We start from the raw sequence: 12,610 nt of genomic DNA, 5'->3' as shown, positions 1-12,610 counted from the left end.
GTAAGCCAGAGGGCCAAGTGATGTTGCTCTGATCAGGGGCAGCAGTTACTAGCTTGGTGTAATGGCCTCCAGGAAGATTCAGGCAGTGAGTACGAGCACTACAAATAAATGTAGCTGAAATATTACATCATGATTTATGAACATTATGGATGGGAATGAGAAAGGGAAACTTTTAAGACATAAACTGTTCCTTCATATGATTATACGTTATGAAAATGAAAAAATAAAAAACTTTATATAAAAAAAATAATTGAAAAGAAAAAAAAAGAAAAAAAGACATAAACTGTTACTGTTCCCATCATTACCTCCCTTTTTTTTAAAAAAACAGTCTAAAATTGCATGATCAACATTCATCCATTTTGATGGTGTAATCTGGGCTACTTGTAGGCTATAAATGGGGAGCTGTTGGGTTATATAAGATCTATGGGGGGTCCCCCTCCAGTCAGACAGCAGATTTTTCTTTTTATTCTGATCTTTCTACACAATCTTCCCATGTCACTGAACAGAAACCATGTGACTTAAATGTGTACCATGAACAAAATATCAATGAAAAGGATATGGTTACTGATAAGTATTTAGTCCCTTTATCTCACCTGAGGGAAAGCTTTATTTTGGTAGAGTATAAACCAAGTGTTAAATCAAAACCATGAGACTAAAAGCATCACTGAAGGTTTTCTTTGCCAGGTAAAAAAAAAAAAACTATTCTGACAATATTTCATGATTAAATGCAATGGATACTTTTAAGATAATTTTGCACTAATGAATTTTATATTTAAGTATGAGAACATTTGGTACCTAAATCAATCAATCAATCTTCAGATCACTGCCTAAGCCAATCAATTGTTGAAATTGATCAAAACTTTCTGTATCTTATAAAAGGCAAATAGCAGCTGTCAGCTCCGGCCAGCCCAGAGGCCTGGAGCTGCCATTCAGGGTAGAAGACTGGGTCAGCTGCCAAGACTCACCATCCCACCTCCACAAGCTGAAGAAGGTCCTGCTAACAATCCATGATTAATTGTCGGGTGGTTTTCGCTCTGGATGTGATGGGTGTGCGCATGCAGGGTGCGGATTATCTTAATTACCAATGTAGCGATAAAAGGTGGTGGGAAGCACAGGGTGGCAGCTCTGGCAATTTATTCATTGCCTTAGTGCTTTGTTGGTTAGTTTGTGCTGAAGGAAGAATACAAACTGCATGTACAAATGTTTCTGTGTTTGGTTGGTTTCATTGACCCTTCGGAACCTGACAGCAGCAGCCCCCAACCTTTTGTGCACGAGGGACCAGTTACCTGGAGAGAAATTTTTCCACAGGTTGGAGGAGGGGGGCTAGATTTGCATGCTGCCTGCATCCTGCGGATGGGGCTTCACTTGTTTGCATGGCCAGGTTTCTGGCATGCCACAGACCAATGCCAGTTCACGGCCTGGGGATTGGGGGCCCCTGGCATATACTACCTAATAATGTAAATTAAACCATACAGGAAGAATTCATTGTAGCAAAGCTGGTTTCTAGCATCTATCAGCCTTCTCTGACTGCCACTATATGCAAAATTAAATTTACACTGCATTATAATGGTCTAAGTCAGAACAAAATGTGTGTGAAAACTCAATCTTTACTTTGGTAGCTGACTGTTGATTTCCCCAGCAGTCATCTGCAGAACAGTTATTGGGATGCATGAAAGAATATATTTTATTGCGGCTATGCCTGGACAAAATAACTTTTCTGTTCTTACTGTTAAAAGGTGATGTGTCTCTCCTCTTCCAGAAAACAATGCGTGTAGGCATGTGAAAATGTGTGGGCAGTTTCTGATATAAGACGTGGGCAATCTCTTGGGAGTCACAATGGAATCTAAATGTTTGCAATGACATTCTACTAGTAAGCTTATGTGGAGGCTGAAAGAATTTCCCAAAATGAGTAGGTTATTATATATTCCACCTCCAGTTTGGTGCACAGGATGAAAGGTCACAGTCACCCAGAGTCAGATTTACACCAAAGATGTTCTAATGTAGTGGAGAGAGTAGAGTCTTTACCAAGAATCTGCAGTTAGTAAGATTTTTGAAATCTTGATTTGCTTAGGGATCTCTTATTATCATTAATTGGAGACTGCTGTCATATATTGTGGGTCATATCTAACAAGTAAAACAAGTGGAAAATGCAGTATAAAAATGATTTATATGGTGGCATAATAGGGCAAATTATAGATAAAATGTCCTGCGAAATGCATTGCTATGAGCATCCTACAACTTTCTTCATTATGCAGGGAAATCAATTGAATTATTAATGAGAGGTGGCTATTAGCTTCCTCTTAAAAATTTCCAGAGATGGAGACTCCACAGCTCTTCCATTGTGGTACAAAACTTATTCTCATGAAGTTTTCTACATTTAAGTGAAATTTAGGTAGCTGCAGAACTCTACTTATTACTTTTTGCTCTGACTCTTTGAGCTTAGTTAGCTCTCCCCTCTCCCCCGTAGCTATTTATCAGAGGAACTAATGCCGTAAAGAAGATCATATGAAGAATTTTAAAATATAAAAAGTAAGAAGCAGTATGAATTATTTGTTTATTTATCCTTCTTCACCTTCAAAAACGTTGTGGAAAAAATGGTTTTAAAAAAGCAGAGTAAAAAAAAACTTCCAAGTCACAAGTGGCAAAATCCAGGTTTACAGGATATAATTTGTTTTGAAGTTGACCTCAGGAATCTACAAGTCAGAGCAGACATGCAAAATAAAGGCACAAGCAAGAAGACATTCATTAATGTATTTATTAAATCAATGTATACGACTGCCCTTCTCACAGATGGGATGCTGGGCAATACTAATACATTAAACCATGCAAAAAAAAATTTGCCCCAATATCAACAAAACACATGAAACCTCTACAGTGGTGATCAAGTGTGAACCTTATAAGCACTTAACAACACAATGATACCTGATTTCACAGGCCATCTAACATTTCTGCTCTGCCCCTTGGAGCACATTCCTGTGTTCAGTGCTTTGTGAAAGGCTGGAAGAATTAGAGCCAATCTAATCTTGGTACAGGGTTGGGTGGGATGGGGTGGGGGATATGGAGTTCAAAGGGCAAGTGCTGTGTCAAAATGGCCTGCTTTCCGCACCCCATTTGATGGCCTTGTTTAATTGAGAGGACTCAGAGCATGCTTTGACTTTCAGATCCTACAGGAAGGGTAGAAACAACTAGGGAAAGGGGGGTTCTGCAAATAGCCCTGTTCCATGCCATGTTATAACTTAATTTAAAAGTTAAGGAACACAAACTCTCCTGAATACATTTGTCCCTGCCTGGACAAATCCTTGCAGATTTCTTGGCAAGGTTTTCCAGAAGTGGTTTGCTATTACCTCCTTCCAAACAGCTCAAGGTTTGTACCCAAAGCTGGACTACAATATACAGTCTCCCAGGTTCTAGCCCAATGCCTTAACTACTACATCAGCATTGGTTCTCTGTCAATCTATCACAAAATACCTAGACATTATCAATGGGATCCAATTTACATTTTGGCCATTCCTGAACACAATTTCATTGCATCAGGCAAATAACTTATGCAGTGTATAAACTCTCATTTACTCTCAACTATTCAGATCTCAAAATCCACAGACGTTCATTTCTGTGAATATAAATTTACTCAATATAAGTACATGCTGAACTGCTTCATCCAGGGAGCTAAACCATTAGCATTTACAGGGGGACCCAGATTTTATTTTCCTCAAACATTCTAATGTTGTCTGTTCTACTCATACAAAAGCTGAAGTGCATTTATAGTATGATCTTGCAACTTGGGATTGGGAGACAAGCACAAGAGGAAACTAGCATTACAATCAACCACAAGGTGGTAGCATATCTTAGATCTAAGCAACTCACCGAAACGTATTCGAAAAACAATTTATTTCTGTTGCATACTTTTCCTTCACCAGCCCAACTGACCCTGAAATTTATGGCGGGGGAATTTTCATGCACTTTGGTTTAAATCTGACTTGCACTTTTCCTTGCATTTCCAGCTGAAAGATTTTTCCCAGATGGAGAATATACAACATGAAGAAAATGCATCTTCCAGACCAATGGATAAAAGCAGGATATGTATTCATTTAAGAACCTTATTTTGTCAGTGAAAAACAAAAGTAAAAAAGAAAAAAACATAAATGCATCTAGACCAACACAGAAAAGCAAGATATTTATTCACTTTAAGAACTTTATTTTGTCATTAGAAAGCAAAAGTGAAAAAAACTGGAAAAGAAAGTAAGAAGCAAAAGGATCTCAAGTTAGAAAAGGATCTCTCTGGTAGAAAATGTTTTCCAAAACTGCAGTTTATTTTTGGAAGTAGTTTCTTCTCTGAAAAACGGGGGGAAAGGAAAACCCAAAGCCTCTCCCTAGGACATCCCAGTTCATTGCACCATCCAGGATTTGCCACAGTTACAGATAGCCACACCCAAGCAGCAAACAGTAGGAGGGAGGGAACTGGGAATTTCCCTGCTCCAGATTAAAGTTTATATATTAGAAACTCTTGATGGCCCCAATGATTTTCCTACTAAATGCATGATCTATGTAAAATAATTGTTATGAGATTGGAGACCACAATCAGCGAAGGCAGCGCTGTCTCCCAACAAATGCTTAGATCTTTTAGGCTGTGCCTTTCCAATTCCCAGTGGTTCTGCAGCCCTTTCATGATCGTGATAGCTTAGCTACCCACTTAAAATGCAGAAGAAATCTTAAGCACCCATGGATTGATGCTAGTATATCCAGTCATAAACTGAACACAACTAAATGCTAAGTTTAAGAATGTGGGAAACAATTCTGATTTATGATCATCCTTCTCCCATCAATTAAAACTGGAAAAATATGACCAAATGCCAGTCATTATCATCTCTTTTGCAGTTTATGTTTCAAAGAAAGGAGGGGATGTATCAAAACTTTCAGTCTCTAAGGAAGGGTGGCAGACCCTCCCTTACTCAGTATGTTCAACTTTAGACTCAGTTCCAAAGTTGCAAGGTCAAGTGCCCAGCATAAAGCTACACAGGTAAAAATCGAAGAAGTTGGCACTTCCCTTTACAGTAATACTAGCAAATTGAGTAGAACAAAAATTGACCTTTGATCTCATTCTGAGAACATCAATTATTCCAAGGAAAAAAGTGATTCAGACTCTACTTGTCCCTATGAGCTTAGTTTTCATGTTTTGTCAGTCCCGGAAGCTGCTGGCTCGAACAACACAATATTCTGGTCTTCACAACTCTGTCCTGCCTTCATGGGAGGCAAAATCGGAGCTAAAGGGAGAAGTGGGGGATTCTGGAGTCTAGACACTGAAACTAGGATCCTGTGGAGGCTGAATTAGCTAGAGGAAAAAGCAGATCAGGCTAAGGGGTAGAAAAAATGCATTTTGTTCAGGAAAAAATACCTTTAAAAGAAATTATTTTGGTAGACACAAAGGGAGCTCCTGGCATGTTTCATCATAGACTAGGCAACAGAAGAAAAGGAAAAAGTGAAATCTGAAATATGTATTCACAATATGGTCTGGAACACAATTATTAAGGACTTTGTCCAAATTTAGATAAACCAGGGAGAGCAAGCATGGGCCCAGTCTATCCAAACCCGTGTCTCTTCAAACAGGCAACATTTCCACATTCTTATTCAGGATTTAAAGTCAACAATCAAAGTTTTCCTTTCCCACACTGGCTCTATAGTCTAAAAAAAAAAAAGCAACTGTGGTTGTCCCAAGGCTCATATTTCAACAAAGAGAATGATTCTTTGGTGGCCAGCTGTGTCACACTCAGACTCAAGCAGCAATGTTATACTCCTCACGAGGTTAACTTTCCCATATGGACGTTAGGATGTTCGGCTGGAGCACATCACAGGCTTTCCAGAGATCTTCAGGTCATCAAAAGGCAAAAGTGTAAGGATCTGTCAACAAATAATGATACAGTGGCGAGTCAAGAAGGTTGCATACAAAAAAGCTAGCATTGCCACTTTAGCATGGAGAAAATCCATCCTTGCGGATGCTAAGAGTCAACATTGACTCAATAACTTGACAGTGTTATTAATCATCACTTCAATCAGTGACAGAAACACAAAGCACAAACAGTTTGCAAAGACTGTCAGCTATCTAGTGTGGTCAGAAAGAGCAATAAACTCTATGGTTAAACCCTTCTACCCGTTATGCAGGAAGATACTTTGTGATATTTTTCCTATGAAGAGCAGGATATTCACAGTTAATTTACTACATATGATCCCTTTCTATGTGTTTTGGGGACTAACAAGTTCATGGAAGAAAACAGATCACCCATGTGGACACTCCAAACTTTCCTAAACAAGGCTATATTCATCCACTATAGGTACTTTGGTGGTTCTCAACTTTTGGCGACAACAGAGCCTGAAAAATGTGTTGTTAGTTTGGGGCAGTTATTAAGTGAGAGACGTTACTAGGACACTAGTTTGAATTCTATCCTAATATATAAAAATATTCTATTTTTTTAAAAAAAATATTTTTTTTCATGATAATCTAGCAACTTCCTCCACATCAAGACCATGAGTTTTATTCTACAAAGAAAGAATACATTGTTCTAAGATTTCAGGGACATAAGATATTACGCATTGATAGCCTTTCTTTCCTAAAGGAGACTAAGCTTTAATGTTTTATTTCCCTAAACTACCTAAGAGGTGAAGTAAGGCAGGCAACATGCCAGCAAATAACTAAAGGTCACCATTGGAAGTAACAGGAATCAATCTCTCTTAAGTACAATGCAGAAGTCTATCCATTCTATCATAGAAGACACCAGAATGGCCCTGGTCTCTGCAGTGGGTTGTGATTCATAGCAGGAATCTGTGCATGTAGGCCAGTGTTTTTCAACCTTTTTTGTGCAAAGGCACACTTTTTTCATGAAAAAAATCACGAGGCACACCACCATTAGAAAATGTTAAAAAAAATTAACTCTGTGCCTATATTGACTATAGATAAGGTGTTTTTCCCATGGCACACCTTACACTATGTCACGGCACACTAGTGTGCCGCGGCACAGTGGTTGAAAAACACTGATGTAGGCTAAGGGTGCCCAATGGCTTTTGATTTCCATTTCTATCCATTGTCTATAAATTAATAATGAAGACAAACACTATTCAGCTTCAGAGTAAAATCTGGTACTCAATTTGACATACATGGAGTTCTGGTTTGCTTAGATCCTCATCTTCCTGATGTAGGAAGGACATCAGTTATCATCCTGATTCATTGCAGCACAATTGATGAAGTCTGCCTATCCTGCCTTGCTTGGAACTGAAAGACGTTACAATGATGCCAAAGCAGTAACAACCCCAAGGCAGATTAGCCAGTTTAGCAGCTCCTCCCTGCACGTAGCCTTTAAGATTAAGATCAGATGGATGTGAACTGCAATTTGGCAAATCAAAGATGCAAGGATCATCATGGAAACAGAGACAAGTGCAGTTACCAGAACTCCCAATTCTTGCCTTTTCGCTAAACATCATGGGCCGAAACTTAAGAATTACACAATACAACTTGTATCTCTGCCTTACCTTCAGATTGGGAGTAGGCAACCTATAGCTAATTAGCTTCCCAGCACCCTGGAAATGTGCAGATGAAATTCAGGGGCAAAATAGCTGCATTCTAAAGGTGAGAGGTTTTGCAATTAACATTGGGACTGAGAACCTTCTAGGAAGGATACTGCTTCTATTTTCTTTCTGAAAACCATTCAAATACAATACAAAATTGACATTTTTTTTATCTTCCCATTTTTTGGCCTTGGGGTTGGTGTTTAGTGTGGGAATAGAAAGCCTCTCAGAGTTAGGTGGTGCTATCCCTTGCTTTTAACCCCTTTAGCCTCCAAATTACTTTCTAAAAAATGACCAGCTCCCTTTTCCAATTCTTAACATCCCTTTCAACAGGCCAAATATTTAAATACTCCATTTTGTGTTGTCACTGGGTGGCTTTTTGCCTTCTAGAAAATAGATAGACTGAAGTTGGCTTCCAGATTCTCAAAATGATGCCCATCCTTATTTGGCACCTGATTCAGATTACTTAGCTCTTGCCTATAGAGCCTGATCTATTGCAAGTCATTCCAGAAAAACTCTCACATCATCATTGCCATCTGCCAGATCTTGAGCTGTCTCATTTTCCATATTCCGCAGTAAGGTATCTGCTCCCGAATGGCACAGGATTGCAGCAATGGCAGCATCGTTCCTGCCTACAGCCAGGTGCAGTGGGGTGCAGCCATTGTACATTTGAGAATCCACCTGGCCCCCCCATCGCAGGAGGTGCTTCACAGCCATCTCATCATGATTTTCCACTGCCAGATGTAGGGGTGTCTTTCCACTCGTGCCATCCTGAAAGAGCAAGAGACAGGGGGGTTAATTATTTCACGAGATTTCATGAGCAAAATTCCATAGAACATACCTCTTTCTGTGTAGATACAATAAGAAACCAAGTGTCAGGCTTTTCCTATTGCAAAAGCCTGACACTCCTTGGCCTTTGAGTAAAAAGGATAGCAGTGAAAGCCAGTTCCAAACACAAATAAGAGAAGGGAAAGTTCTTTCCTGGGCCATGGTGCATCTGAGTAATTCAAACAAAATAAGAGAAAGAGAAAGTTCTTTTCTGGGCCATGGGGCACCTGAGATACAAGCAGTTTGCTGAAATCTAGAAGAGCCTAGGGAGGGAATCACACTGGCGTAGCAGTTCCTAAATCAGAGTCTGAGCATTCTCTTCCTGAAGATGCAAAAACTGAACAAGGAGCTCTGAAGTAATCAGGATTGTACATAATTCTGAAATGGTCATGGCTCCTTGGAATTGATATTGACTCCTGGGAAGTAGGATCATGTGGATGATCGTCATTTGGTTAGCAGCAATGCAGAACTGATTTTTTTATTGCTTTGTTCCAGGATGTTTCTTGTTGTTGATATGTTTGTTGGTGTCCCAGTCATCTCCACAGCCAGGCAACCTCCCAGCCTGCTCTGACCCTGTTTAGCTTTCTAAAATCAATATTCTGTTGATGGCACATAATCACTAACTAAATTCAAATTTCATTCTAAAGGTTTTATCATATAAGTTTAAAAGTTATCCTGTTTCATTTGCACAACGGAAAGGAAGAGAAGATAGACAAAGCTACGGCTCATTTTTTCCCCCTTTTGTTCAGTTATGTCCAATTCTCAGTGTCTCCTGGATAAGTTCCTGAAATTTAATTGGCAAAGAATTTAAAAAATGGTTTGCCATTGCCTCCTTCCTAGGGCTGAGAGAAAGTGACTTGGGCCCCAAATCATTCAGCTGGTTTTGTGCCCAAGGCAAAACTAAAAATTAGTGGTTTCCTAGTTTCTTAGCCTGATACTTTAACCACTATATCAAACTGGCTCTCACATAAGTACATTAGCTTTCTTGTATCCCATCTCCCCACTTTTGGAGATTTTGGAATAGCACTCCCTATATTTTTAGTATTAGATTTAGCTATTCCAATACTGTCAAGCATCCTGGAAATCAGGAGATTCAGGCAATTCAAATGAATATAAAGATTTATTGCAAGCTTAAATTCACTGTAGGAATCTGACCAACTAATGGTCAAAAGAAATGAATGGGGGATAAGAAAGGCATTTGAAGGTGGGCTGAACTTAGATCACTTGGGAGTACATAGGGACTTGTGACTTATGACACTTTTGACGTGTTGGGTTCAGCTGGGTGATCTACATCTACTTCTTATAAAGCCAATTTTTTAAATTCTGCAGCCTGCCAAATTTTCTGAATTGACATACAGTATATCAGGGATGGAGCTCTGCTCAACGTCCCTAACTTACCTGCACATTAATGTTAGCTCCATTCTGCACCAATAACTCCATCAGTTGAAGGTTCCCTTTCAAGGTGCTGATGTGAAGACACGTTAAGCCTGGAGGGAGAAAAATAAAACCCAAATAGCTCAGAAGCACTGACTTTTAACACTCATCAGACACAATCACACCACACACTCCTTTACCTTGCCAATTCTGGAGCTGCAGATCTTGTACAGTTTTTCTAGTCTGCATCTCAGAGACTGGTTTCTTCAGAAGCAGCAACAGCTCAACACATTCCAGACTCTGCCGCTCACAGGCCAAGTGCAGAGCAGTATTTCCATTGCGGTCTTGCAGTGCTGTGTTCACCCCTTTCAGAATTAGTGCTTCCACCACTTCGAACTGCTCCAAATACACAGACAAGTGAAGCGGAGTCTGCAAATGGCAAAAAGAAAAAAAGAGAAAAAAGAGGAATGTGGGCTGGAGAAGAGTGGAGAGGCAAGGAAAGTATGCAAATAAATCTAACAAACAAACAAATTTGGATTCACTTGGATTTTAACTGCATCACAAGAAATAAAAAATTCAGCAGTGATGCAAGGTTTAGCATGCTGAAAATAAGGAAGGAGAGCAAGTGGACAATGCCTAGAAGACAATCCTCTAAATACAGCACTTGGTCCTTAATAGAATATCTAGTGATTAGAAGGTGTCCATGCTCATAATTGGTTCTTTATTCCTTCCTCTGATTGGCAAAGGACAGAAAAATCTATTCAGAATAAGAATATTTTAAATATCCAAATAATGAATAAAGCTGATAATCTAAACAAAATCACAATAAAAAACGATTATCTTCTGTAATATGAGGCACTGATGATCAAGATTTTTTTTTGGACACGCCAGGGATCTAAAGCAGATTTTCTTTATCATTTTTGGTTCTTAAATTATATTAAATTATATTCTACACTGATGTGCTATGTAATTGTCAACAAACAAGAGGTTATCAGACGCCTGAGATTTGTAAAGTTACTTTTTGTGCTATTTCAAGAAATTTACAATCTGTGTATTTGTAATGTATACTCACGTTATTTAGTAACTGCTAAAATAAATATACTTGTACAATACTAGAAATCAATATAAGCAATTTGTAGATGGATTAATGAAGGAAACTATGAGGTTTAGTACTGGTTTTACAATTAATTTATTTATCCAGTGGTCAGTGGTCAGCATAGCTCAGATAATAATGATAAATTTAAACAAAAGGGTTATTAACTAAGAAATAAAATTCCAATTATGATACAGAAACATATTTTTACTATTTTAGATATTCTATTTTAAGAAGCAAAATAAGGAGCCAGTGTCATCTTAAATAATATAGGTTAAATAATTTGGAGTATCCTGGTGAAAAAATTTATTAATTGGTTTAAATTTCAGAAGGTACAAAATCCTGGAGGAAAATGAAGGGCCTATACAAGCTTTCAATTCTGTCTTACATTGGAGGGTTTTTTTTGGGGGGGGGGGATGCTATACACTTTACTAATGCAGATGCATATCTGTATATTTTGATGATTGCTTATGTGCCATCAAATCATTATTTTTGAGTCCTACCAACCAGTATTCTCATCCCAGTTCTTATCTGGATTTCCCCTATTATTTATTTATTTATTTATTTATTGACTTATATACCACTTCATAGGGCTTTCAGCCCTCTCTAAGATTTTTAGCAAATTGAGTCAGCAAATTGCCCCCACAGTCTGGGTCCTCATTTCACCCACCTCGGAAGGATGGAAGGCTGAGTCAACCTTGAGCCGGTGAGATTTGAACCGCTGAACTGCAGATAACAGTCAGCTGAAGTGGCCTGCAGTACTGCACCCTAACCACTGCGCCACCTCGGCTCCTATAATTAGACCCGAGTTTTGAACTTGTATCCCTCCTTGAAGAGACACAAGTTGTTGTATTATTTATTTATTTAATTCTCCCCGCCTCCAATGATTTTGGGGGGCTTACAATTAAAAAATATATATGCTGCACTCAAAATACTAAAAACATTTTAAAACAGAATGTTTTTGTCTGTTAAGGAGATCATTAGCTTCTTGGCATAAGAAATAATATAACAAAATCCCAGAATGTTACAGTGAAGCAGAGTAGATCTTTATGTTTAAATCGCTTTTAGAGTATAGACAAAAATATTTACTTAGCATCAAGAGCACTTTAACAACCAGCCTTAGATTATTACCACACTGCAACTTGCTCTCCTCCAGCTAGAATAGAAGAAACCCTGATCCTTCTTCATGTCTCTTACCACCTACTTGGAATAAATCATTCTGGAATTCCAAAACCTCCACAGGCATTTGGGCAATGCAGAAGGACGCAATAGATGGCACACAGTGGATGATTGCCAGGTGCAGTAACCTGAGAGGGAAAAAGATTAGTCATGCCAACCTGTAAAAATAAAGAATGACTTTCCTTCAAGCAAAGAAAGCATTCCTATGTAGCAAAGCCACAATTGCTCATTTATGTTTAGCTTTTAGAAGTAACTTGCTTATTGGAAAATTGAGTTCAAAGTTACAACTGCACTAAAAAAAAAGTAACTAATGACCATTTTTCGCATTTATTACTCTTGCAGCATCCCCATGGTCACATGATTTACATTTGGATGCTTGACAGCTGATTCATACTTATGACGGTTGCAGTGTCCCAGTGACATGCAATCCCCTTTTGCAACCTTCTGACGAGCAAAGTCAATGGGGAAACTAGATTCACTTAACTGTTGCTAATTTAACAGCTGCAATGATTCACTTAATAAATGCGGCAAGAAAAGTAGTAAAATGGGACAAACAATAAATTTTTCACTTAGCAACATAAA

At 38.6% G+C, this 12,610-nt stretch overlaps 1 protein-coding gene across 1 annotated transcript in view; it reads right to left on the bottom strand.

Moving 5' to 3' along the window:
* Window positions 1-2,741: 2,741 nt before the first annotated feature.
* Window positions 2,742-12,610, bottom strand: part of NFKBIE (NFKB inhibitor epsilon) — a 34,257-nt gene continuing 24,388 nt past the window's right edge. Inside the window, exons 2-6 of the mRNA XM_014054124.2 lie at window positions 12,054-12,156; window positions 9,957-10,185; window positions 9,781-9,869; window positions 8,077-8,325; window positions 2,742-5,895 (exon numbers count right to left, since the gene is read on the bottom strand). Of these exons, the coding sequence (XP_013909599.2) occupies window positions 5,821-5,895; window positions 8,077-8,325; window positions 9,781-9,869; window positions 9,957-10,185; window positions 12,054-12,156 (745 nt within the window). The 3' untranslated portion in view covers window positions 2,742-5,820. The remainder of the gene's footprint in view (window positions 5,896-8,076; window positions 8,326-9,780; window positions 9,870-9,956; window positions 10,186-12,053; window positions 12,157-12,610) is intronic.

Source organism: Thamnophis sirtalis, unplaced genomic scaffold, assembly GCF_051295495.1.
Source record: "Thamnophis sirtalis isolate CommonGarterSnake01/CBP01778 unplaced genomic scaffold, rThaSir2_p1.2 scaffold_6, whole genome shotgun sequence".
In the NCBI taxonomy this organism is placed as follows: domain Eukaryota; kingdom Metazoa; phylum Chordata; class Lepidosauria; order Squamata; family Natricidae; genus Thamnophis; species Thamnophis sirtalis.
This window is presented reverse-complemented; position numbering and strand designations above follow the sequence as displayed.